Source organism: Drosophila sechellia, chromosome 3L (assembly GCF_004382195.2).
Source record: "Drosophila sechellia strain sech25 chromosome 3L, ASM438219v1, whole genome shotgun sequence".
In the NCBI taxonomy this organism is placed as follows: Eukaryota; Metazoa; Arthropoda; class Insecta; order Diptera; family Drosophilidae; genus Drosophila; species Drosophila sechellia.
In genome coordinates, this window is record NC_045951.1 from 24,552,816 (window position 1) to 24,576,393 (window position 23,578).

Consider the following 23,578-nt stretch of genomic DNA (forward strand, 5'->3'; position numbering starts at 1 on the left):
ATTATTAATTTCGTTCAAACGCTCATTTAATTCTGTTAAAAATTCTACATCGTTATTTGGTTTTTCTGGTTCTGGCCGTTTTTGTTTGGTTACAAATATATAATATCTCAATTTTATTATTAATATAGTAATGAAATACAAAATGATTAAAATTAATAATATAAATGAAATTGAAATTTTCCAATTGTAAATTTCAATAAATGGGTTTAAAATATTAATGTTGTCAAGAGAAAGTTCTGAATTGTTGGATTTTATATATTCTGATATTTCTAAGTTTTTAAAGTGGTTGGTAGTTATGTACTCAAGTATTTTGTTTTCTGAATTGGTGTATGAAATATTATTTATTGTAGTTGTGCTGTTAAATGTTATTAAATATGACCCGTTTAAATGAGAATCATTCACAATATTATTTCCATTTATTAGAATGGCACCTTCTTGAATGATATCTATATTCTTATTTTTTTCTAGAATTTTTGTGCAAATTGATTTTTCTCCATTTAGTAAGCGGGTAAAACAAGTCTTATCTTTACTTATAATACAATAGTTGTTGAAAAGTTCGTTCTTAAAATTAGATATTTCATAAAAGGTATTTTCGCATTTTGCGACCTGATTACTTATAAGTAATTTTCCATCATTATGTGAAATGGATCTGGCATAGTAAATTTCGCAGCTGTTTGTTATAACGGGGTATTTTATATAAATTACTAAGAGTTCTTTATGCAATACAATTTTGAATATGGCGATGTCCATTAGGTCTGCAATAAGTACAGGCTTTTGTTCGTGATCTAATATTTCTTTAATGTCTTCATTATTTAAAATTTTTGTGTTGAATAAATCCATTTTGGCCAGTGTGATAGTATCAATAATGTTTTGTAAGTCAAATGTTAATAAACGTAAACGATGTTTTCTTAATGGCAATTCTTGATCGATAAAAATGTTTTTAAAATGATCGGAAAGTGATTTTATCTCTTTAAACAATTTGGAATTAATAATAAATTGTTGGTTATTGTTTTCAATTAAATCATTTATTTTATTCTGTATTTTAATGAAATCATCGTGATCCGGAGTTCCAGTTAACCATTTCCAAACAGTACCTAACTCATTTATTCCCCTTTTAGATCTAGTTGGTATCAGTTGTGACAAAATTAATTCTATTATCTGTATTTCGTAAGTTATTTCCCATTGTGTCCGTATATTTTTATCTTTTCTTACATATCCTGATTCTAGATTGATTATTTCTTTATAAAAACTTAAGTTAGTTACGTGGAATAAGTCAGCATATGATTCATAGGTAAGGACATCCTTTTTGTCCTTGAACAGGAAGAATTCGTGATTGGAGTAATCAATTATTTCTGAAGTGGTTATCATTGCGAATGTTATTAAAAGTAATACGAAATGCATTTTCTGTAATTTAATAAAAAAAATATGGTATTTGTTAAAACTTAATGTTGTCTTTGTGAATAGTCCTGTTTCTGTTATTGATTATAACTTTGTTAGGTAAGTTTTCCTTAACAACCTGTTTTTTGTATCTAGTTTTTAGCTTATTTCTTTCTCCGTGTTTCTTCTCATAAACAACTTGACCTACGTGATATTCTTTTTCTTTACGACCTTCATTGTGTGTTACTAACATTTTTTCTTGTGTGTTCTTTAGAATTCTTGAAGTATTTTCGTGATCAACTTTATTATATAGAATATCAAAAGGTTTTTGGTTTGTTGTGGAATGAATGCTTTGATTGAATTCTTTTGCGGCTCTAATAATTATTTCAGAATAGTCAGTGAGATTAAATTCTTCCTTTATACAGCGAGCTAATTCTGTTAATGTTGAATGTGCCCTTTCTACTTGTCCGTTCGAGGTACTGTGTCTGGGGTCGGCGAAATGTAGAGTTAAACCACATCTTTGTGCAAAAGATTTAAATTGAGCAGAGGTGAAGCTCGGTTCATTATCAGTCATAATTACTTTGGCGTGGGGAAACTGTTGGAGTAATTCCATTACTTTATTCTCGATGTTTAGTTTATTTTGAATTTCTTTTACAACCAGGAATTTTGAATATGCGTCAATACAGGTTAAGAAAATAAGACTTTGCGCGTAATAAATGTCGATGTGTAAATTCTCTCCTTCTTTAGTTGGAATAGGAGCTTCCCCAATAGGGATTTTAATAGGATGCCGGTTGTATTTATTTTCGTTGCAAATTGTACAATTTTTTATATATTCCTTTAATTTGATATATAAATTTGGCCAATAAAATAATCTATTGATTTGTTTATAATTTTCGTCTAGTCCTCTGTGAGCACGACTATGTGTTTCTTCTATTATGATAGCCTTATCTTCATTATTTTCCACGTCTTGTAGAAATATTTTAGTATAAAGAAATTTATTGGTAAAGTTATTTTTTAATGGTAATTGGATATGATAAAGATCTTCTAAAGTGCAATGAATTCCTACCGTTATGTTTGGTTTTAGATATTCCCTTAATATTTCTATTAAGTTTTCTGGCGTATCATATTCAATTATATGTCTTGTCTTATCAAAAACATTCAATGACTCATGTATTGTATACCTCCCCTTGGTTAATAACAGTTGTTGTTGAAACTGATTTAACGGTTTTCGGGTCTCTTGTATTACATTTTCAAAACTACTTTCGGCAGAATGCTGTGTATTTTGATGTGAGTTTGATTGTTCTAAGTCGCTGTTAGTAATATTATTTATTTTTATTCGAGATAATGCGTCGGCTACGAAATTAGTTGTTCCGGGTTTATATATTATTTTCGGGGTGAAACTTTCTATAAAGGAGTACCATCTTTTCATTTCTACGTTCGGGTTTTTATCTGAGATTGTGAAAGATAAAGATTGATGGTCTGTTTGTATTTCTATACCAATTACACCATATAAGTAATTCCTGAGATTTTAGAGCCCAAACTATTGCCAACAATTCTTTTTTATTTGTGGCATAAAGTTGTTCGGTTTTATTTAAAGTTTTGGATATGAAAGTAATTGGTTTATTATCCTGTGATAAAACTGCTCCGATAGCTACATCTGATGCGTCTGTCGTTAAAGTGAATTTTTTGGTATAATCTGGTTGAACTAATTCCACTTGTGCTATTAAATTATCTTTAAGTTCTTTAAAAGCTTTAACAGCTGGGTCGTCTAACTGTATTGTAATTTTTGTGGACATTCTCCTAGAAATTTTTCCATTATCTCCTCCTAGGTATTTGGTTAAAGGTTTGGCAATTTTTGCATAATTTCGACAAATTTACGGTAATAGCCGGTGAGGCCTAGAAAACTTCGAAGTTCTCTAATGTTTTGTGGAATCGGATACTTCATAATTGTGGAGATTTTCTCAGGATCTGTTTTAATTACATTGTGAGATACTATATAACCTAGAAATGCTGTTTCTAATTTAAAGAATTTAGATTTTTCTAGAGAAATTTTCATATTTGCTTGTTGTAAAATATTTATTATTTGAATTAAATCTGTGTAATGTTGTTCAATTGTATTAGAAAAGATTATTATATCATCCATATAAACATGACAAGTTTTTCCGACTTGTTCTCTCAATATGTCATCCATTGCTCTTTGAAATATTCTAGGGGCGTTTGTTAACCCAAATGGCATACGTAAGAACTCAAATTTTCCGTTATTTATAGAGAAAGCTGTTTTTTCAATATCTGAATTTTTCATTAAAATTTGGTGGAATCCTGATTCCAGATCAATTGTTGAGAAATATTTTGACTTCCCTAAGTTAGATAATATTACAGACGGATCTTGCATCGGGTATCTGTCAGGTATTGTACTTTCATTTAATTTTTTTATAGTCAATAACTAATCGATGTTTTGGAGATCCATCTTCGTTTTGACCTTTTTTGGGCACTACTAAGACTGGTGAATTGTAGGGGCTCCTACTTGGTCTTATAATTTGTTCTTTTAGCATTCTATCGATTTCATTATTAACGAAATCTGAGACCGACATGGCATAAGGATATTGTTTGCTATATATTGCTCTGTCATTGACTGTATTTATTTCTCCTCGAATATCGGTACGAAAAGGAATTTTCAATTTTATTCATAACTTTATTTTCAAATTCTTTTATTTGATTTGAAATTATATTTAGGTTATGAATTTTTTCTTTGTCGGAAAACTCAACGACTGCGTGCTCGGTATTTGTGGATTCCAAGCTATTTGATTTAAGACTGATGGAATTAACATCGTCGGCTTGTTCAGGATTTTTCAATCCCAAACTGATATATTGTTTATTAGCGGATAAATCTACGCTGGCGTGCTCAGGATTTTCAAATCCCAAACTGATATATTGTTTATTAGCGGATAAATCTACGCTGGCGTGCTCAGGATTCATTGATCCCAAGCTATATAAACTGCCTTCAGCATTTACCGTTTCGGTTTTATAAATCTTTTGCTCATCTAAATATTTTTTAATTATATATTCTTTTAATGGAAGAATATTTTTTTCCTCAATTAAACACAAATCGTTTTTATCCTCGTCAAAATATTGGAGTTTCTCTTTATTTCCCTTATACTCCATGATTCCTTTCTCGATATCTAATTTAGCTCCAATCTTTCTTAACAAATTGAATCCAATTAATAGATCAGATTCTAAACCCTCAATTTCATAGAATAAATGTTGTTCCCCAAATATATTTATCAAATGATAATATTTTATGATTGAATATCCATGAACTGTAGATACTCTTTTGTGTATTGATAATTCCCTTTTATTCTCATAAATACCCTTTTTTATATAGCACGCGGTGGCTCCTGTGTCTATTAATATTTTGAATTGTCTTTTAGTTTTTCTGTCTACCCTTGTTATATGGGGCATTCCTCTGTAAGGTGCTGATCTAAAAAATGGCTCTCGTTGATATTATTTATTCTCATTGTTTTTTGAGCTGGCTGGTTGACTGTTCCCGTTGATTCCCGTTTTGTCGGGGGGTGTGTTTCGGACTGATTTACATGTCCTGCGCTTGTGTTATGTTTTTGCGCTGGGTATTGATTATAATTATTTCTTTGGAAATTATTATTAAAATTGTGTCGGTTATTATTATAATTCCACTGGTTGGTATTATTCCTTGGATGATTATAATTTTTAAACGGACGATTTTGAACCCTTATGGAGCCGTCTACTTCCATAGGTTCTGGTGGTGGTTGAACTTTGGAATTATTATTAAAATTCCAATTGTTATTCGCTCCGAAGTACCCGTTTTGCGACCAATTATTATTTACCCTATTTGGTGTATTATTAATCTGTCTAGAAGCAAATCTAAGGTTGTTTCCTTGATTTTTGTTTTCACTCCTAAATCCATTATACCTATTTGCAAATTGAGCTCTAAAGTTGTTAGACTCTAATTCCTGACACTTTGCCAAAGCGTTTGGCAAGTCTGGTGGGTTAAGAGAGAAGAGTGTTTCTGAGATTGAACCGTTTAATCCAGAAATAAAAATTCTTAGAGCGTTGCTCCTAATTGTTTTATTTGTTTCCTTGGTTATAAGGCTGTCCTTTCCATAAGTCATTATAGTTTTATTTATAAGTAACGTCATTTTCTTATTTACTTCGTTGTAGAATTCGGTAATGGTCATGCGTCCCTGTCTTAAGATGCTTAATTCTGATTCGAGTATATGGATTGGTCTTTTATCGTTATAGATAAAATCCAATCTAGAAAGAATTGCTTGAAAGTTTAAAACGGTACCATGGTTGGTTAGAGCATCGTGTGCTGCTCCCATGATTTTATTACGTAAAATTGTTAAAGCGATAAAATATTGTTCACTTTCAATTTTATATAGACTCATTGCGGTTTCCGCCGCTTCTCTCCAGCCTACATATTGGGTTATTTCACCTGTGAACTTTGGTAAGGATTTAATTACCTCTAATGTAGTTTCGCATTTTATGGTTCGGTCAATTGTTTGGATCTTATAGTCTTCTACCTCATTTTTGTTAGCGGTTAACTGCTCTTCTAACCCTTCAAGTTTTCTGGTTACTTCACTCAACTGTACATTTATTAATCTGTTTATTAATTCCACTGTCAGATTGCTGGCGCTGGATATCCCGCCCGCAGAAAGAGTTGATACTGAACCTCCGGTTGCCATTGTTAAATTTAAATTATCAAAACTATTTATCAAATCTTCCAGATTGTTTCAGTTAAAGTGATACTGTAATATTTAATTTTAATGTAGTATTCTCTGTGTCTTAATCTTAATTTTTTTGAATTTTATTTAAAGACTTAGTGTTGTTTCTATCTGCTCACGATACTTTCCGTGGGAGTTCTTCCTTCAGCGTAGTTGGTGGAGGGTAGGGGTCTTCCTTCAATTGGTTGGTCTTAATAATTTTTTGTTGGAGTCTTCCTTCGATTGGGTCGTCTTGATTATAATTTATTGGGGTCTTCCTTCAATTTTTTATATAGCCTTTTTTTTAAATTTGTTTGAATTTCTTTGGGTTCGTGTTGAGTTCTGAATTTTTATTATTATGTTATGTTTATTATTATTATGATCTTGTAATTTGTATTAAGTATTCAGTCCACCTTTTTATGTTAAATTCTTAATTGGATTATTGCATTTATTGATTTCCAATTAAGTTTTTTCACGATCACTTTCACATTAGTTAGGTGTCGTTGTATTGTTGTGGATGTTTTAATTTTTCCACTAAAAATATGGATTGTTGGCGGCGCGAGTTCCGTTTTATTTTTAACTTATAATCGTTAATATTTATTTAGAACTTTTGAATACGCCGCCCCACGTTGGGCGCCAATTAAAATTGTTACTCTTTATTTATTTAAAAAAATAAATTTTATTTTTTATTATTTAACATTTATTTGGTGATAAACTTTTTCACTTATACTATTACGAGACACTTTATTGGTAGCTTATATTTAGCTTCGAGCAGTTGACGATCTCGTCCCGATTCAGACTCCCGACTCTTTCAGACTGATCTTCAAATTCTAAGTCCTGATCCAATCAACCTCGGCCAGAAGCTTTTCTTTCGGAAAATTACCGAACTTTCGATAAAAGCTTTATGCTGGAAATTTTCCACTGCATTGTGAAATTCAATTATGCTGATCGATGCAGTTTTTGATTGATACGCAATAAGTCGGCCGTGATTTGGTCTCCAAGCGGAAGCTGTGTTTACGTTAAGTTTGGGTTGCTTATGTTAGCGGGTAGCTGAGTGCTGGCAAGGGCAATGACAAAAACAAAGACAAAGGAAATGCCGACGAGATTTGAGAATTGAAATTTGTTTATAGACTGTGGAAGGGAGCTATGTTCATGGGTTGGATAACTTACATACATACATTATAGATTTATAAAGTATAGCTAAAAATGTACATTTGTACTCTACTTCTTGTGACTACTTGTACTACAACTACTTGTGGAAACATTTTTTCCCTAATTCTGTGTAAACAGAATCACTATAGAATAATTTTTTTTTTTTTTTGCAAAACGCTTGTATATGTATACTTATGTACATATATACATTTATATGTATAACATGCCGGTTGCTGTGACAAATCACCAAATAACATTTGCTACTTATCTCTATGTTGTTTTTTTGTTAAATTTTGTAATTTAATACATAATTTAAAATATTTTTAATATTTCAGAATGCTGAATCCACATTGTCAAATGTTGTTTTTCTCTGCTACTTATGGTAAAGAGGTTATGGACTTTGCTCGGCTGATCGTTGCAGATCCCACAATAATAAGGTATGTATAAGTTGAATACGGACGATTTAGAACGGTGTTCCCAATTGTCCTTGAGTAAAATGCCTTAATAGAATCATTGAAACGTTTGTGTATGTGCCTGTCCTTAAATACGTTTGCTCCTATGTTTATATAACCCTTGAGATATAAGTAATTAATCCACACTTCTAAGCTAATTCTACTTAAATTACTATCCCAATTACGTTGGTAAGAGTTCACGTACAGCTGCGGTTAAAATAATAGCACTACTGCAGGTGGAAAGTTGATTTCCTAAAAAAAGGTATTGAATGTTTTTTTTTTTTAAAGTCCGATTGCATGAATAATAAGTACCATATGTTACCTCTCTAAGCAAGAAATTTTTACTCTCTCAATGTAAAGGTTCTTTTTGTTTTTGGACACTTTCTGCAAAAGCGCGCTAAATGAGGCAGTAACAAAAACAGCACTGACCACGTTTTTGCTGAATAAAATTAATAGTAGTGATTGCTCTGGGTTTTTTTTTCGACAAATTTTGAAAAAAGGAGTTGCATTAAAGGTTTTAATTGAATTTGTTCCAAAATAAGACCAAAAATTCTCTAGTTATGGGTCGCGGAAAGCATTCTACCGTGCTAATTTGATTAAAAACATGATCTGTGAAGGTAAAACTTACGCTAAAATTAAACGGTTTGTCGGTTGTTCAAACAAAATGATCCGCAACGCATTACTGTTTGTCGAAAAGAACGAAACACATGGAAGAAACCCCGTAATGTCCAAAGTGGAGATCAATTGCTTGGTTCAGCAAAGCACGAATGAGCCTTTTAAGCCGGCGACGGAACTGATGAAGGAGCTCCAGATAGCTGCAAGCGTGGAAACAGTTCTCAAACGCTTAAGACAAAACAAGCTTAATGCGTGGAGTCCCAGAAAAGTCCCGCTTTTGACTGAGAAGCATGTGGCAAAGCGAATCGAATATGCCAAGATACGCAAGTACTGGCCTGTGGAGAAGTGGCGCAACATTTTGTGGTCAGATGAGAGTAAAATCGTGTTGTTTGGTGGTAAAGGCTCCCGGTCTTATGTTCGGCGTCCACCACGAACTGAATATAATCCTCGCTTCATTTTTAAGACGGTAAAGCACGGGGGATCAAACATCATGGTACTATGATACTATGGTATGCCGGGGAAGAAATGCCGTTGGTTTGGATATTTCAACAGGATAACGACCCAAAACCCACGAGCAAGAAAGCTCGAAAGTGGTTTGAGCAGAAATCGATCCGAGTAATGAAATGGCCTGCTCAGTCACCCGACTTGAATCCTATCGAAAACCTTTGGGGGGACGTGAAAAAAAAGGTTTCTGAAGCTAAACCCAATAATAACGATGAACTTTGGGGTGTGTGAGCAAAATTCCTCAAAAACTGCCAGGACATGGTGGACTCCATGCCAAGACGATGCGCAGCTGTCATTGCCCACAAAGGTCACGCAACCAAATATTAAGATTCTTTAAACATAGTTCATAATATATTATCCATTTGTTGAATTCTTTTATTATTTTTTTATTGAGTTAGCAAACTACGAGAAACAGTGCTATTTTTGTTACCGCCTAAATGTGAAGGTTTTTTTTTGTTTTTGTTTTACCAATTATTTTTAAAATATCCATTAGATCAGTTTCTAATTTTGTTATTTCGATTGAAAATCGTTGTACTATTTAAGCCAAGTGAGTAAACTGATGAAAAAGGGCCAGAAAATACAGAAACGCTGGGACAAACAAGAAATGTGCTTATGGTGCTATTATTGTTACCGCAACTGTAAGCTTAGACTGCTGCAATCAGGATCTATTGACCGTTTTCGAAACATTTGCATGGGAAGAGTAGAACGGGTATAGCTGTAAAAGATTTTATATTTTTCTAGCAAAGAATTAAATGTTTGGTACTTAAACTGCAAACCGTTATCATATACTATGACTTCCGGCGTACCAAAACAATGGAAAATATTCTCTTTTAAGTAAATTTTCGAATCAGTTTTAATAAGGGAAATTTTGAAAGCTGATCTAACACCACAAAGATCCCAGAAAATCAACAAACTATTTTTGAAAGAAAGGTCCCGTGGTCCCGTGTGACACATCGGCGGTCTCATATCTGAATGAACTCCTTGACGACCGTAACCATGTTGGGCCAATAGAAATAGCGTCTAGAAAGAGACCTGCAGGATACGGAAGGACGAGCAGTGCAAGTGAAGAGTAATCCTTGGAGTGCAGGGGCAAGGACATGGCGTGTCTAAAAGGGTCAATGTAGTCCTAGTCCGAGCGTTGCCTCGTACGTGTGTGATACACCCTGCCCCATAACACCCTAAACCCGTTCCAGCCGGTAGAAGGCCCTGCAATAATTAATAGCACCTCGAGATGGCGTTTGAACGAATTGGATATGACCAATAAATCTTGTATATAGTAAAGTATATAAAAACTTTATTACGTATGCGTAGAATTAGCTTGCTTGTGTGAGTACAAACAATAGACGAGAACGTGTATATGTGTGCGTGTTGGGCTAGAAGACAATTTTCGGGCCTAAATTAATTCTGACCCAGCAACGAAATTACATATTTGTGGAGTTTTGGCCAATTTTGATAAATTAAAATAATGAAAAATTCACGCCGTCACTTATAATTTTAAAGTTTTTCAATATTCGTTTGCTAAAATCGCCCCTCGAATTAGCTACCATTTACATATTTATATTTTCACTGCTGGTCTTAGGTTAGACGCACCTTAAATTGCATACAACTTTGCTTCATATTTATTAATCAAAGGACGATAGAATAGAAATGGATATGCAAAAAATTTCTTATTTAATGATTCTATTAATATAATATTCTAACATTTTATTAAAGCTAGTTAAAATAAGGCGAATTTTTCTTGGTCATTAGAATAGACGCACGTTGGCTTTTTAATTTTTATAGGAAAAGTATTTGGATTCAAAATTAAATTATTATTTGGCGATACTATTTGATTTATTTGCAATAAAAAAATAATTTCAGTAATGAGTACGGCCTCCTTTGTTAGTTATAACTTCATAAATCCGGTCCTTCATAGGATGATTCAAGGAATCTATGTAGTTCAAGGAAATCTCTCTCCAAGCACGTTTAATAGCTGCAGTTAACGTTTCCTTATCTTCGTATTACTTTCCTCCTTCGTATACTTTCCGTGTTAGCCAGCCCCAAGCATTTTCAATTACGTTAACATCTGGAGAATATGGTGGCCAGGTTATGACAATTACGTTTTGACTCGAAATAAAAGACTATACTACTCGAGAATTATGAATAGGAGCATTGTCTCGCTGAAAAATCTAAGGAATTGGTCCAAAAAGAGCATTTAATTTTGGAAAAATGGACTCCAACAATGTTTTGAAGCGATCGCAGTTTATTTTTTGATCAATAAAAATCAAGTCAATGGTTCCATAAAATGTGATAGCACCCGACACCATTATTCCCACTTTTCGGCTATGGTGGCGACTTAAATATAGCTCATCTTTCCGCAAATCGTGATAATAATATTGAAATCCATCATTTCCAAATCCAAATTTTTATAACTACTGAGATTTAAATTGCCATGCTTTTCTTCCAACTCAAAATTGCGCACTTTTTAAAAATATCAAATTGGAATATAATAAAAAAATTAAATAATTAAACTGTATCATTTACATACATTATTATTAAGTCAAATAAATATACTAAATAATTAAAGCAATCCAAAGGAAATTATTATTACCACTGTAATTTAAAACATTTATTTTCCAAAAAGAAGTCATTACATTGAGAAAAAAAAATTCATAAAAATTATGCGTTGTAGAAAATAAAAAATTTATAAATAAATAAAAATGTGAAAACTGTTTATTGCAAAAGTCATATCTTGAGGCACGAAGTGCGGACACAAGCACTCAACAATCATTGCCTTATTATTATATTTTTCAAACGTCGCAAGCTGAATACTCTAATGACAAATATTCTAATATTAATATTTTTTGAAATTTATTTTGTGATATTATGTACATAGATTCGGCTATTAATGTTTCTAAGCTATATTTAAATAATAATAACGTTAAGGCAATGAAAAACAAGAATTTTTTAAGTCAAAGAACTCCTGGGATGAAGGGCATATTTTGTCAAATTGTCGGCTGTCACAGTGCGCTTAGAAATGAGCTGTTCGCTGTAGAGTTCTCCGCTCTCTCGGTCTTGAACAAAAATTCTAGAGAGCCTGGAGCCACCTCTAGAGCCACGCCAAAAAAATCGTGTGCAAACAAATCGTATGGCGTTACGTATCTTGTTATTCTAGCGTATTTGGTTAAACCAAAGGGCATAACCACGAACTCATAAAGCGGACGACCAGGGACTGTAAATGTTGTTTTATCGCGTGAGTTTGCATCAAGATTGGCTAAGATAGATAAGATAAGATACATATCTTTTAGATCAAGACTTCTTATGTATTCTGCTTTTGGTAATCTACTTATTATGCCATCGATCAACGGCATGGGGTAGACATCTTGCAATGTAACCGCGATTACCTTCCTACTATCGATACACAACCTGACCTCTCCTGGTTTTCTGACCAAAACGACCGGACTAGACCATGAACTGCTTGACTTTTGAATAACTCCAATCATTCGATCAAGCTCATCATACGTAAGCTTCTCTGTTGCTGGCGAGACTAAATAGTATTGCTGCTTTAAAGGCTTTGCGTCGGGTACATCAATAACATGTGAAATAATAAAGTTCGACTTAGTCCTTGTTTCAAAAATGAAGGAAATAAATTCATTGATTTCTGTAAGAGTTGCTGTTGATCAGGTGTTAGTGATCTAGGTTAAGGTTTTTGTCTTTAAATGTAGAGGTCACAAATCAAAAATTGTCCAAAAGTCTATTCCGAGGTAGAAATCTCCAGCCAACGATGGAACCATGTAGAGACGAATGGTTTACGTTTCCTCTTCCACTTCGTAGAGACTCCACCAAGAAGGTTTTGGCTCAGTTCTTACTTTGGAGGTCATTGACTTATATTGTAGACAACTAAGAAGAAGTTCAGAGGCAATACAACAATCCTATACAACTGACACGAAGCTTAAGTGTCGATTAACCCAACCACGGTTTTGTTAAATAATACCTGGGGATAACTTGGGCATGAGGGCAAACGTCATGATTAAATCCTTTTATGAAGGATAAGATTTTCAATTGTTTAATTGTCCACGGCTGAGCATAAATCTTTCCAGTGTACTTGAGATACACTCTTATGAAACCAAAAGCCAAAACCATTCACTAGCGATTTCCTCAAAAAGGTTACTGACATATTGGCCTGTAAATTGTCCGCCTACAGTTTGCTTTGTTAAAGCTTCCACGCGATATATGAAATCTTCTATAGACATGTCGGACTTCCTAGAGAATCTTAGTTTCCAATTAGTCATATTCAATTAAACATTCAGAACGAATGTCTACAGATGCTAAACCCACACTAAAATGGTTTCCCGCGTGACTAGACCCATGACCTGGACTTCGAGCATCGCTAGGCACTGTAAACCAGCACTGTGGCTGATTTTTTTGTTGCTCTCTTTCAGTAATAATACTGCCTGAATCTATGTTCGGCTCGGAATTCAATCGAAGACCATCTGAAATAGCTTTACTAATATATTGGTTTCCTCGGACATGCTACTTGACAGAAGGCGTGTTTTTTCTTCATACCTTCTGAGAATTTCAGCTATAGCTGCCCTAGAGATTACTGACGTTTGGGATAAATTAGCTTCCTCGGAATCAGCCATATTGACTTGACATATATTTTCAGACCGCTTTCTTTGGGATCGGGTTTGCAGAGATTGGGGAACAGATGGCATTCGAAAGTTTGAGGCCGTTGGTTTAAGATTTTTTGACGATGCTGACCTGCTTTCACTAATATCTTCGTGACAAACTGGCCACTCCTTTCTTGTGCCAAACTCTGGTGTTGAAGCACGCGCGTTGATAATTATGACCACAGTTTGTTGCTAATAGCTGCGCTTGATTAACAATAATTTCGCCACAGACATAACAATGCTTTCCTATTATTTCTGGATGTGACCTCGTGTATGTCAAAACAAAAAAAACTACTCTTTTAAAAATTTAATTCAACAACAACGGTATGAGAGTCATGGGAGTCCTGGGGTCATTTCAGAACCGGAAAATATGAAAACCAGGCTCAAATATATTTGGATTAGTGATCATCCATGGTAATAATTATTTGGCTTGAAATGTTTTAGGAAAGGAATAGTATTAAATACACCATCGTGTAGAGAAATTTATGGACTGGGTGCAAATAATTTTTCCACTAATCTAGTACTCAACATAACTTACCCCACGGAGACGAGTGTGTGATAATAATAACAACAAGACACGCCGGCGTTATTACTATTAAAATATATAACTCCTCCATCGGGTCTTATTCAAAACGCAAGAGCTTTAAGAAATAAGATGTAAGACCGAGAAATCTATAACATAAAAGAATAACTTAGATCCATGACATAGCTTCGATTGCTAATAAAAAAAGGATGAGGTGTGGGATACTTAGGGCAACCCCATACGTTCCAACGAAAAAGGTCACATGTTTCAATTACAAATTATAGTTACAATTTTAATATGTATCTGTATATGTCGATCCAAAGTCTGTAGAGACTCCCCGCTACAAGACTCTGTTTCCTCAACGAAACGCTTTCTGGCACGTGACATGACTATCCCTCTTTATTTCATCACCAAGAATGACCAAACCCAAGCGTTTCCCTTTCTCATTCTCTTTTATACACCACTACACAGACGCACTGTGGTGAGTTTTACCGGACTCTAGCCGTCCCATTCATGGCCATGCCAGACTTTGACAGAAACTATTTATGCCTCACTTTATGAATACAGAAGAAATACCCAAACAAAACAATAGGCCCAGCTTTTAGAAAATATAAAATGTACGTTATAATGACCTACACACGGCCCCGTGTGTTTACAGTTTGTAGATAACTCAAAATACATTTTTTTATGTTTTTTTTAAGAACATCAACAAACATCTTAAATCTTAAACCATTTTGATATACTGCTCTTTCTTAGAATAATTACATTTCATATTAATTATTCGTAGTCAATATTTCGTTTTTCTAGATCACAGTTATCATTAAACCGCCAACTCATATAGCACACAGTTATCATTAAACCGGCCAACTCACATGGCACACAGTTATCATTATACCGGCCAACATATATGGCACACAGCTATCATTAATCAGGCCAAGTAACTTAATACTTCCGATCACTCTCAAGATCCCAACTAAACTACGACAAATGGCGAACTTGGGCACCCATATGTGCGGAGAGCCGAGCCGTACTATCCGAAAATGATCTAGAAGCTTACATTTTCTTATTAATCAATTTCAAAGTCGCAGCCCTCACTGGCTCGACCTTTGTCACTTTCATTACCACAACGACAATTTTCAATGTCGCAGCCCTCATTGGCTCGACCTGGGCCATCTTTATGATCACCTTGATCATCTTCAAACTCTTTGGCAAGAGTCTCAGGCATTCTTCGCAAAAATTCATGGGAATATTTATATGTGGGATTATTATTCAAAGCTTTAAGTTTGTACCGATCACCCTGTAATGTTTCAACTACCAAGAATGGACCTCTAAATTTGGCATCTAATTTGGAGAAACTACGGCCTTGATCAGCAAGTAAACAAGAAGGGACACCAAATAATGATACTAGGGATCTCACAGCCTTAATGCAACTATCTGTATCCAACTTTATTGTGTGGGAAAAGTAAACAAATATAGTAAATGCATCTATCATCACAATCACGTATTCCTTTTGGAAATGTTTACCGCTAAGCTTCCCTGTTATGACAATTTGTACGGTATGCCATAGTTTATCGATCTTTGGAATCGGATACAATTCAGCTTGTATTTTGCCAGATGGTTTCGACAGTCTACAAATTTACAAAAATATTACAACATATTCTCAAACCAATAGTACTCATACATTTTTTCAAGTTTTCTTTTTCAATGGCTTCATGTACGATATTAACGGCAGACCACCTTATCGACTTTGGTATAATAGGAAGGCAAGTGGTTTTCCCGTTCTTTGAATCTTTCTTTCATGACCGCAACTCGTTAGTTCGTTATTACGCAACTTAGAAACCATAGACGATACCTGTTAATCTTTTTGCTGTTCGGCTAGTAACCAATTGTCAAAGATCTCTGTCAAATTAATGTTTTTCAACTATATTGATAGGCTTTAAATTGCCTTCAAGTATAAGATTACGAGGAAGAAAATCAACGTGAGCCATACCATCAAAATCGAAGGTCTGCATGTAAGACCACCAGCGATGGACTCTAGGAGTCAACTCGACTTAAGTAAGGGAAGCATTAAGTGAATTACAATCTGTCAGCACTGTAAAATGTCGTCCATGTAAATAATGGCGAAAATACTTTATAGAGTAATAAACAGCCAACGTCTCCAACTCGTACAACAACCTGCGATCGTCAAGCAATTCTAGGGTCCGCAAAAGTTTTTAGCTGCTTTCATTTCTAATCATATGATGATACCCGTTACTCAACTAGTGTGATTACGAACGAGAAATTTAATCATTTCGATAGATATTGGGGAATAAAATGGGAAACAATTCAAAAGTGTTAGCATGACCGGTTTGGCGGCCTTAGGGCGTTAGAGTTGGCGTGGAAAAAAGTTTTTTAGCAAGTCGCAACTAATAAAATTATGAAAAGTTTTTCAAAAATGTGGGATGTGCTGTTTTGGGCGGTTTCAGGGCATAAGAGTGGGTGTGGCATAAGTACAAGACAAGTTTATTTACAAGTTTTATTAAAGTATGAAAAAATATCGAACAATTTTTCAAAAATGTGTGCTTGGCAGTTTTGGGCGATTTGATTGCGTGTTATTGTTAAGTGTTAAAGGAACTTGACATTTACGGTTGTTCCATTTTCCAAAATTTCAAGTTTTAATGCTTCTCAATAATGCATTCCTTTATTTTCCTTAAAATTGCCAACGAGATTTGACGGATTGTTGTGTTACTTTTGAGCGACCTCTTAGTTCGAGGGATATATGCAATTTTCATTTGGTCCCTAATGGTGATATATTATAGATTTGCTAAATTTTGATAGAACATATTGACATTTTCAACGTAGATAACAAACAGTTTAAATTTAGATGGAGGCCCTATTTACAAAAAAACATAATTTTTCCTTCCGTGAATGAAGGAAAACTACGTAACTTTCGTTATAGATCGAATGTTCAATTTGTGTGTGGGGCGACTATCTGACTGTTGTTTTCCTTTTCAGTGTTATGTGAACTTAGAATTTTCCACTTTAATAAAAATATTTTTCTTGTATTTAAATGTGTTTTTTAGATTAATGCGTGAAGAGGAATCACTTGAAAACATAAAGCAATATTATGTTAAGTGTAAAAATGAAGAAGGAAAATATAATGCGATTCAAAATATTTACGGTTGCATTAGCGTTGGCCAAGCTATAATATTTTGCCATGTAAGTATAAGTATAAACCCATGGAATTCTTTCTAAATAGATCAATTTTATAAGATTGCAATAAACTTTAGACCTTCCATACATAAAAATTTATATATGTAGGTATAATAAAGTAAGTTTTTGAAAACAAGTACTAACGAATATTTTCATTATCTAAGCTTATCTAAGCGTGATAATTGAGTAACGCTGAGTAACGCGGAATGTATGTTTTCAAACGATATATCAAACAGAGTATCGGCTTTATAATTCATGTATTTTTTTTTATTTTCGTTATATAAAACGCCCTCTCTAATACAAAACGCCCAAAACGCACGCACACACTTTAAAACAATGTTAAAATTTAGTCTAATTTTATTCCCCAATATCTATCGATACCACAGAAAATTTATGAAATTTCGTGTTCGCATTTCCAGTTAAGTACCGGGTATCTGATAGTCGGGAAAGTCGACTATAGCATTCTCTTTTAGTTTATATGTATCTAAACTATTTAAATTGGTAAAAGAAATGGAACTGTAATATTTGCCAATTATGACCCTAGAAGTTATTGGCTGTTCTACGGCAAACTTTCAGAACTTATCCTATCCACACAGGTTAAAAATAACTTTTTACTTTTGATATTATACCCAATTCCTGCTTCTTGGGGTACCTGTTGTACTTAGCCTTGGTGCATGTCTTGAAAATTATACCTTCGTTGGCGAGTTTTTGACATATTTGGAATATATTTATCCTCAAGGACTTTTTTAACACTTTCCAGGGGCGGGGTTGTGCTCGCATGTAATAATTTTCCTCTGCTTATTAGCATCCGTGATATCTATTTTGGTAACTAGGAATTCCGTCACTAAGGCATGCTGGATGCAAGTTATCCAACCCATAAACATAGCACCCTTCCACAGTTTAAAAACAAATTTCAATTCTCAATCTCCTCCGCATTTCCTTTGTCTTTGTTTTTGTCTTTGCCTTTGCCAGCACTTAGCTACCCGCTAATATAAGCAACCCAAACTTAACGTAAACACAGCTTACGCTTGGAGACCAAACCACGGCCAACTTATTGCGCATCAATCAAAAACTGCATCGATCAGCATAATTGAATTTCACAATGCAGTGGAATAATTTCAGCATAAAGCTTTTATCGAAAGTTCAGAAAGTTTCCAAAGAAAAGCTTCTGGCCGTGGTTGATTGGATTAGGACATCGAATTTTAAGATCAGTCTGATTCGGGAGGATTGAAAGGACGTCTTACAAATGAACTACTAGATAAGAATAAGTGTCTTGTAATAAGTTATAAGTTAACAAGCTTAACACCAATAAATTTATTAAAATTAAAAAAAAAAAATTATTTTTTTAAATAATTTATACCACAACAAAGTTAATTTGCATGCATGTGTGCTAGGTTGCACTTAATGGCGGTCACAACATCTACGATTACAGCTTCATGAATAGATCAGAACAGAGATTATTTCAAAGTGGATAATGTGTCGGTTTTTGGCACCGAAAACTATAAAATGTCGCAGTGAGGGCAGGGCTGGCTTACTTCTTCCAGGACTGTAGACTGTAGTTTCGACCGTGTTGGACAAAGACTGTTCACTGTGCAAATTGGCTGCGTCAGAATGGTGTTCGGGTTCCAACAAATTTACCGTTCCAGGCCTAAAAAACACTTAGGCGACGTGTTCTTCGATGAATGCTTTCCATCGTTTAATTTTAGCATTTTAATTCTGTTCGGACACAGCAAAGGTGCTTATGGTCCGTAAAAAATAATTTTTTTAATACTTCCAATTGAAAATACTACATACCCCTAATATTAAATCATTGTAGATCTAACTATGTGTTGCAGAGTTACAGAGTATTTACCTCTGACTATAATAGACTTTATTATAATCTTGACTCTCTGCCGCTCTTAAAGCAATCAAAAACTTTTTAAATACATAATTAGATCTTACTAATATTTATATATATTCTACTTTTTAAACTTGATAAACTAGATTCGTTGAATAGTATGTAACAGTCAGAAGGAAGCGTTTTCGACTATAATAAGTATATATATATTCTTGATCTGGATCAATAGCCGAGTCTATTTAGCCATGTCCGTCTGTCTGTATGAACATGGAGAACTCAGGAACTATAAAAGCTAGTTGAGATTCAGCATCTAGCCATGATGCCACGCCCACAAACCGCCCGAAACTGCCACGCCCACACTTTTAAACCAATCTTCAATTTTTTTTTTTTAATTTTATTTCCATCGATTTGCCCCTTTAGGGGCTTTGCATAATTTTATGCAGCTTCAGTATCAAGGATTTTTTTAGTTCTCCCCGCCAGCCTTCGTTAACGATGGGCAAGCGGGACGACCGTCCTGTAAAAAAAAAATAAGGTCATCGGAGTCCAGTGAGTCACTGTCGTCTTCAATCGTTTGTTTCAGGGTGGAACAAGATGTTAAAAAAATGTTACGCCTTTTGTACATTGTAATCAGCAGATAAGCTGTTTAGCTGGCAGTTTAGATACGAGCTTCGCTGACTGGTTGGCAATACCTTTACTTGTACATGGTAGAAAGCATGGCCTCTCGTGTTTGCTTTTTAACATATCAGCATTTAGTTACTAAACCAATCTATTATAATCTATTTAATAAAAACATGTCTTATCTTTTTGTTATAGACACGAAGAACTGCTGCTTGGCTTGCAGCAAAAATGACGTCGGATGGTCATTCTGTTGCTGTTCTTACCGGGGATTTAACAGTAGTGCAAAGACTTGATGTCTTAGATCGTTTCCGTTCAGGACTTGAAAAGGTGCTTATCACTACAAATATTTTATCAAGAGGTATATGATCCAAAATTGTACGATATGTATATTTACTACTTATCTCACCGTATTTTTAGGCATTGATATTGAACAAGTTACAATTGTAGTCAATTTCGATTTGCCCGTAGACGTTGATGGAAAGGCTGACTGTGAAACTTATTTACATCGGATAGGACGGACTGGAAGGTTTGGTAAGAAAACAAAGTTAGTTTTTATACCTGTTCGTTGTAGAGTGAAAGGATATACTAGATTTTTTAAAAGGTATGTAAATGGCAAAAGAAAGCTTTTCCGACCATATAAAGTATATATATTCTTGATCAGGATCAATAGCAGATAAATGGCGATGTCCGTATGAACGTCAAGATCTCAGGAACTATAAAAGCTAGTAGGTTGCTTGATGATATTTTTCATATTTCATACGTGTTACTCTGTTTTCCTCACAAAAATTCACCTTTCCGTTTGCTACACTTAGGAAAAATAATAAGAATAAGTCTTAGTTATGGCCAGTCAGCAATAATAGTATTAACGTGACGTGGACTCCACAACTAATTCTGAGCACAAAAATTTTGGAAGCATGAAACTGAAACGGAAAATTTATAAGAAAGAACTGAAGATATTAATTTGCGAGTCTTAATGACACGTTATCTTATTTATTATTATTCTTAACTAAACTGTAACGTGTAACGAAATAAATTGATGTACTTGCGGGTGCACGCTTTAGAATCCGGCTCTAGCTCATGGGGTTGGGTGTGCTGGTCTTACTTGTACAGATACCCTTTTGCTACAGACATTAATGAATAAGATGAAGAATTGAGAGTGCTTGCAACAACAGAATAGAGGTACTAGTATATAAAATCGGAGGAAGAAAATTAATATATTCGGAAGGAGACAGTTCTAGAAGAGGAGGAAAAGCTTGAGAATTTGCGAAACACCGGTGTAATTGCTAATCCTACCTATGACCACTTTCCTTAAGAGCATGCCGATTTCAGCATTTAAGTTTTTATAAATTAATTTTTTTGCATTCATAATAATAAGTACATAATAAATTAAATAAGTACATAAATGAATTCAAACTAAAGTAAGTTTATGAAATATAGGGCAATGGGTTTTTGTTTTTGTCTTAAATTCGAAAAAAATTGTTTTTAATTATTCAAGAAAGTTATAATAAGATTGGTGCGAAGAGCACTAGTTGCTAAATATATTTTAGAGGAGGAACAAATTATTTATTTAAATTTTTCTCATAATTTAGTTTTTCAGTGTAGATATCTTCTCTATATTCTAGTTCCATGAATTATTATTAGTTTTCTTAAATCACTTTCTTTAATCGATAAAGGGGAAAAAAACTGTAAGAGAGAGAGTAGGTTGCGAGTAAATTTGGTTAAATTTTTTTCCCCTTTTATATTTAATTGTTTACTTCCGCAACACCAATGAATTGTTCGTCTTGTCGAATTCGAATTTTTCCCTTTTCTTTTAACTCATATGGAAAGCAAAGTTCAAAAATAATTTTAAAAAAATTTGTAAATTTATTTACCTAGCTTTTTAGCTTCCATCATTTTTGCCGGTGTATAATTGGAAAATAAATTTTTTTTCGCTATTAAATTGATATCTCTTCGTAATTTCTCTCAGTGTATTTCTTCGGTAATTTCCCACTTAAATTTCTTTATGTAAGTAAAACTCACTCAAATTTTTTAATCCTCTACGATAGATCAATCTCCCGTCGCAGATAAACTGAAATGAAAACGTGTGATTTTCCACGAATACTTTAAAAATGTACGAACACACAGATACTCTCACTCTAATTTCGAATCAAACGACTTTAAACATATTTTTTTTCCAAATTAAACCCAAAAGTTTAAACGCGCACTCTTTGAAAATGTACTCATCTTGGAAAAATAATTAGATTAGGTTGGCTTATATAATATAAAAAATATTTAATACTAAAAGGAATTCAATTTAAATAAAATACAAAAATACGAATGTGAGGTAAACTAAGCCTACTCCTCGGGTACATATTTTTATAACTTATTGTAAAACCATATAATATATAAATTAAAATATAACTTCGTTTCTCTCAGTGCAGAATGGCGGTTCTGTGATTTTTAATTCTTATAGGTACGGTTAGGTCAAGCATTTTTATATATATTTTACATTTTTATATGTTCACTCCATCAGGAACTTCTCACTGTGTATTCTTGTCTCCTAACCCGGCTATTATCCCCGCGCGCTTAACCTTACTTTGGGGTTCTATTTTAATTAGACATTCTGGCAATTAATTTAAATACAGATAGCAGGGTCTCGATTTATTGGTGGCTGCAGTCCCGCCGCGGTTGCTTCTCTTCTCCGGCCACATGATGGGAAGGGCGCTCCCCTAGACGGCCTGACTCGGTTCTTTTCTCTCTTTCTGCCCGCCTAAAAAGTTAGAGCCTTCGCGTCAACTAACAGATCACTTTTCCCCCAATATTCACTATCCTGTGGCTGCACCAGTCGAAACTTGTGGTCAGGGCGATGGCGATGGATTTACAGATTAAATTTCTGCTCTAATAATATATTAAGCATTAAAAAATTTCCACGCACGCAGGTTATAATTTTGCAAAAACACGAATTTATCACGACTTGACTCCACTACTATTTTATTAGAAAATAAATAAAACGGAAACTCAAGCCGGGTCTAGGCCATCCGCGGAAATCACGATGAGCTGAAATTCACTCTATTTACGATAACCAAATTATCCCAAAACTTTGCAAGGGCAGCTGATAAGGGTTTCATCTCGACTAGTATATTCCCGATGCATAATACTGCATTTAATATTACTTTAAATTAGAATCCCACAGGTAAGCTCAAGCTTCCTAAAGATTGCCTATCAGGAGGTTTCACATTAATCTAAAATATCAGCTTAAGTCGGCAATACAAAACCCCCCGCTACACTCAGACTAGGGTACTCTAAAGAAGGCACCTTTATGTTGAATATCCTTGGCATGATATGTACGCACAACTCTTCCTTGGAGGTCTTCCAGCTCGTACTACGAGTTTCCGATCGTCTAACGAGCTCGATATTTAACGAACGTAGGTTCGAACTTGGCGTTATAACTTGCTTGAAAGCAGCTTTGCTCGAGTAATAAAAATGTATAAAATAAATAAAAATATGAAAACAGTTTGTTGCAAAAGTCATATCTTGAGGCACGAGGTGCGGACACAAGCACTCAACAATCATTGCCTTATTAATTTTTCACACGTCGCACGGTAAATACTCTAATGACAAATATTCTAATATAGACATTTGTGAAATTTATTTTGGTATATTATGTAAATAGATTCGGTTATTTCTAAGCTATATTTGAATAATAATAACGTTAAGGCAATGCAAAACAAGAATTTTTCACATGGTGCCAATTGAACAAAAATAATATACCACTAGAGCCACGCCGAAAAAATCGTGTGCCAAAATATCGTATGGTAATATAAAGATATGATCAGTGAAATCAGCCAGTGAGTGTGTGTCCGTTCGACATGGATTCAACGCAAGTAAAGAGCGATTGTCGGAGCAGGGTCAGTGGTCGGCGCAGGTGGTCCCATGAAGACCGT

General features: G+C 34.2%; 1 protein-coding gene across 5 annotated transcripts in view; it reads left to right on the forward strand.

The window, feature by feature from the left end:
• The window catches only part of LOC116800892 (DEAD-box helicase Dbp80), a 75,468-nt gene that overhangs the window by 45,753 nt on the left and 6,137 nt on the right, over positions 1 to 23,578 (forward strand). For 2 of the 5 annotated variants that reach the window (XM_032717261.1, XM_032717265.1), the window contains 4 exons: positions 7,601 to 7,702; positions 17,071 to 17,206; positions 19,851 to 20,013; positions 20,073 to 20,186. In XM_032717261.1, coding sequence (XP_032573152.1) covers positions 7,601 to 7,702; positions 17,071 to 17,206; positions 19,851 to 20,013; positions 20,073 to 20,186 — 515 coding nt within the window. Of the gene's footprint in view, positions 1 to 7,600; positions 7,703 to 17,070; positions 17,207 to 19,850; positions 20,014 to 20,072; positions 20,257 to 20,316; positions 20,348 to 23,578 lie in introns of those variants that run through there. The other 3 variants (XM_032717262.1, XM_032717263.1, XM_032717264.1) reach the window with 3 other exon arrangements.